Below are 2570 nucleotides of genomic sequence, written 5' to 3' on the forward strand. Positions count from 1 at the left end.
CGCTGACGCTAGCTTCGGGCGGCGGTCTGGCCGAGCCGTCATGAAAAAAGACGGCCTCGGTCTTTTTGGCCGCCACCCTTAGCCCTAGTGCCCTGATCGCCCTCACGGCACAGGCCACCGCCAGGTTGCCCCTGGCGATGGCCTCCCCCCAATCCTCCCCGCCGGCTAGCACCAGCGTGTCGTCTGCATAACACACGCACGTGCAGCCGGCGGGGAGCGCCGCGCGCAATACGCCGTCGTACGCAACGTCCCACAGGAGTGGTCCCAGGACCGACCCCTGCGGGACGCCGCGGTCCGCCCTCCACGTTCTGGAGTCTCCCTCGCGGTCTACACAGACTATTGACCGGTCCCGGAGGTAGTCCCCGATTATCACGCGCAGATAACCGGGGACCTCCAACTTCTCCAGGCCGGTCACGATCTCTCGATGGGGGATGGAGTTGAAGGCGTTCGCCACGTCTAGGGCGACCGCCAGCACAACCCCTCCATCCCCCATCATCGCACTCGCCATCTCGCGCACGTGGACTATCGCGTCCACGGTCGAGCGCCCCTCCCTGAAGCCGAACTGCCTCTCGGACAGGCCGGGCCCGGTGTTCTCGATGGCTCCCATCAATCGGGACGCCACTACGCGCTCGAGAAGTTTCCCGGCCTCGTCCAAGAGGCAGATCGGCCTGAAGCTCCCGGGTTCGTCCGGGGGCTTGCCCTCTTTGGGGAGGAGCACCAACCTGGCCTTCTTCCATGGCCCCGGGAAGACGCCCTCCGCCAGACATCGGGTGTACAACCCCTCCAGCCTGCCGGAGAGCTCCCCCAGGGCCGCCTTCAGCACTATGCCGGGGACCCCGTCCGGACCCGGCGCTTTACCCCTCTTGAGCTTTTTAGCAGCTCGCGCCAGCTCCGTCCGGGTGACCCCCAGCTCTTCCCGCCATTGTTGATGCTCCCCCCCGTTTTCCATGCCTCGTGGAGGAGGACCGCCGTCGTTCCCCGCCGGGAACAGAGTCTCGACCACCTCCTGGAGAAAGCGTGGGGATAGAGTCTCCACCGTAGGAGGCGCCCCCGAACTCAACCTGTTCATGACAAGTTTGTAGGGGCGCCCCCATGGATCCTCGTTGAGTGAGCTAATCAGCTCCTCCCACGCCCTCTCCTTGGCCGTCCTAATCGCATCCCGTAGCGCCTTTCTCCTTTGGCGGTACTCCTCCACGAGGTTCGCCTCCTCCTCCGGGAGGGTTCTCCTCCTCCTTCTCGCCCGCAGGACGGCTCTCCTGGCGGCCACCGAGGACTTCCGGAGCTCCTCTATCTCCCCCGACCACCAGTAGGCCGCCCTGCGGGCGACGAATTTCGCACGCGGCATGGCAGCGTCGCACGCCTTCATCAGCGTACGCTGCAGCCATTGGGCTTCCTCATCAACCGTGGGCGCAGGATTCGGCTGCGCCCACAGCTCCGCTATTAGGGACTCCTTCAGCTTGTCCGGATCAAGCTTCTCCGTCCTCCACCTAACAACCTTCTCCTGGGGTTCCCTCCTCCTGTCCTCCCAGGAGAAGTCTATGCGGATGGGGAGATGGTCAGAGAGCAGCTCTAGGCCCTCCACCACCTCCCATCCACATATCCTCCTCGCGGCCGCAGGGGAAGTCCACGTCAGATCGACGATTGACTCCCCCTGCGGCCTTACACATGTGCTTACGTCGCCCACGTTCTCTAGGTGGAGGCCCAGGCGCGCCGCCCAGGCCTCCACGTCCGCGCCCTTAACATCCGGCCGCCGGGAACCCCAAAGCGCCGACTTGGCGTTGAAGTCCCCGGCGACCAGAATTGGCCCGGGGAGATACTCCCGGACCAAGTCCTCGAGTTCTTCCAACCTCCCCTCCGCTTCGGCACGAGAAAGGCTGGGCCTCAGGTAGACCCCGATTACCACCAGGGGCCCCCATTTGACCGCCACCCAGCCTTCCCCGGCCTTAAGTTTCACGAGGGAGGGGGCGCGCTCGCCCGTCCTCCTCCAGACAATCGCCGCCGAGCCGTCCGCGCTCCCCGCCCAGAGGGGGCTCTTGGGGACGCGGTACGGCTCGGCGACGATGCCCAGTCCGCAACCACGCTCTGCCAGGCTATGTAGGAACAAATCCTGAGCCCGGCAGGCGTGGTTTAGATTCGCCTGGAGCGCTTTCAGCGCCGTGAAGGCGAAGCCGCAGCAGCCTCCTCCTGGCCTTCTCCTGCTCTGGATGCCACTGCCGGGGTGACTCCTTGGATGTCCAACAGGGGCTCGGTTTCCATGGGAGTGCCTTTGGTCGCCTCCTTGACCGCCTGTCTTCCTTCCCTCGGTTCCATGGTCTCCGTCCGCCTACCTTTCTTCGCCGTCTTCTTAGTCGGCAGGGGACAGGCTGCTCCTCCCGCCTTGTGTTGCGCAGGGAGGCCCCGGGCGCTGCAGACCGGACACTTGACCTCCGCCGTGCAGGCCTGTGCCTTGTGGCCCTCCCCTCCGCATCTGTAGCACATGGTGCTCCGATTTACTGGGTTGCGACATTGCCCCTGCACGTGCCCCCTCTCTAGGCACCGGAAGCACACCAGTGGGCGGGCGTCAAGCAGAT

General features: G+C 65.2%; 1 protein-coding gene across 1 annotated transcript in view; it reads right to left on the reverse strand.

Moving 5' to 3' along the window:
- Positions 1-7: 7 nt before the first annotated feature.
- Positions 8-2570, reverse strand: part of LOC105571145 — a gene marked incomplete at its 3' end in the record, with an annotated part of 4831 nt that continues 2268 nt past the window's right edge. Inside the window, exons 2-3 of the mRNA XM_012028620.1 lie at positions 2156-2467; positions 8-2090 (exon numbers count right to left, since the gene is read on the reverse strand). Coding sequence (XP_011884010.1) covers positions 8-2090; positions 2156-2467 — 2395 coding nt within the window. The remainder of the gene's footprint in view (positions 2091-2155; positions 2468-2570) is intronic.

This window comes from Vollenhovia emeryi, unplaced genomic scaffold (assembly GCF_000949405.1).
Source record: "Vollenhovia emeryi isolate VEMERY1.0 unplaced genomic scaffold, V.emery_V1.0 DF941128.1, whole genome shotgun sequence".
Classification (NCBI taxonomy): Eukaryota; Metazoa; Arthropoda; class Insecta; order Hymenoptera; family Formicidae; genus Vollenhovia; species Vollenhovia emeryi.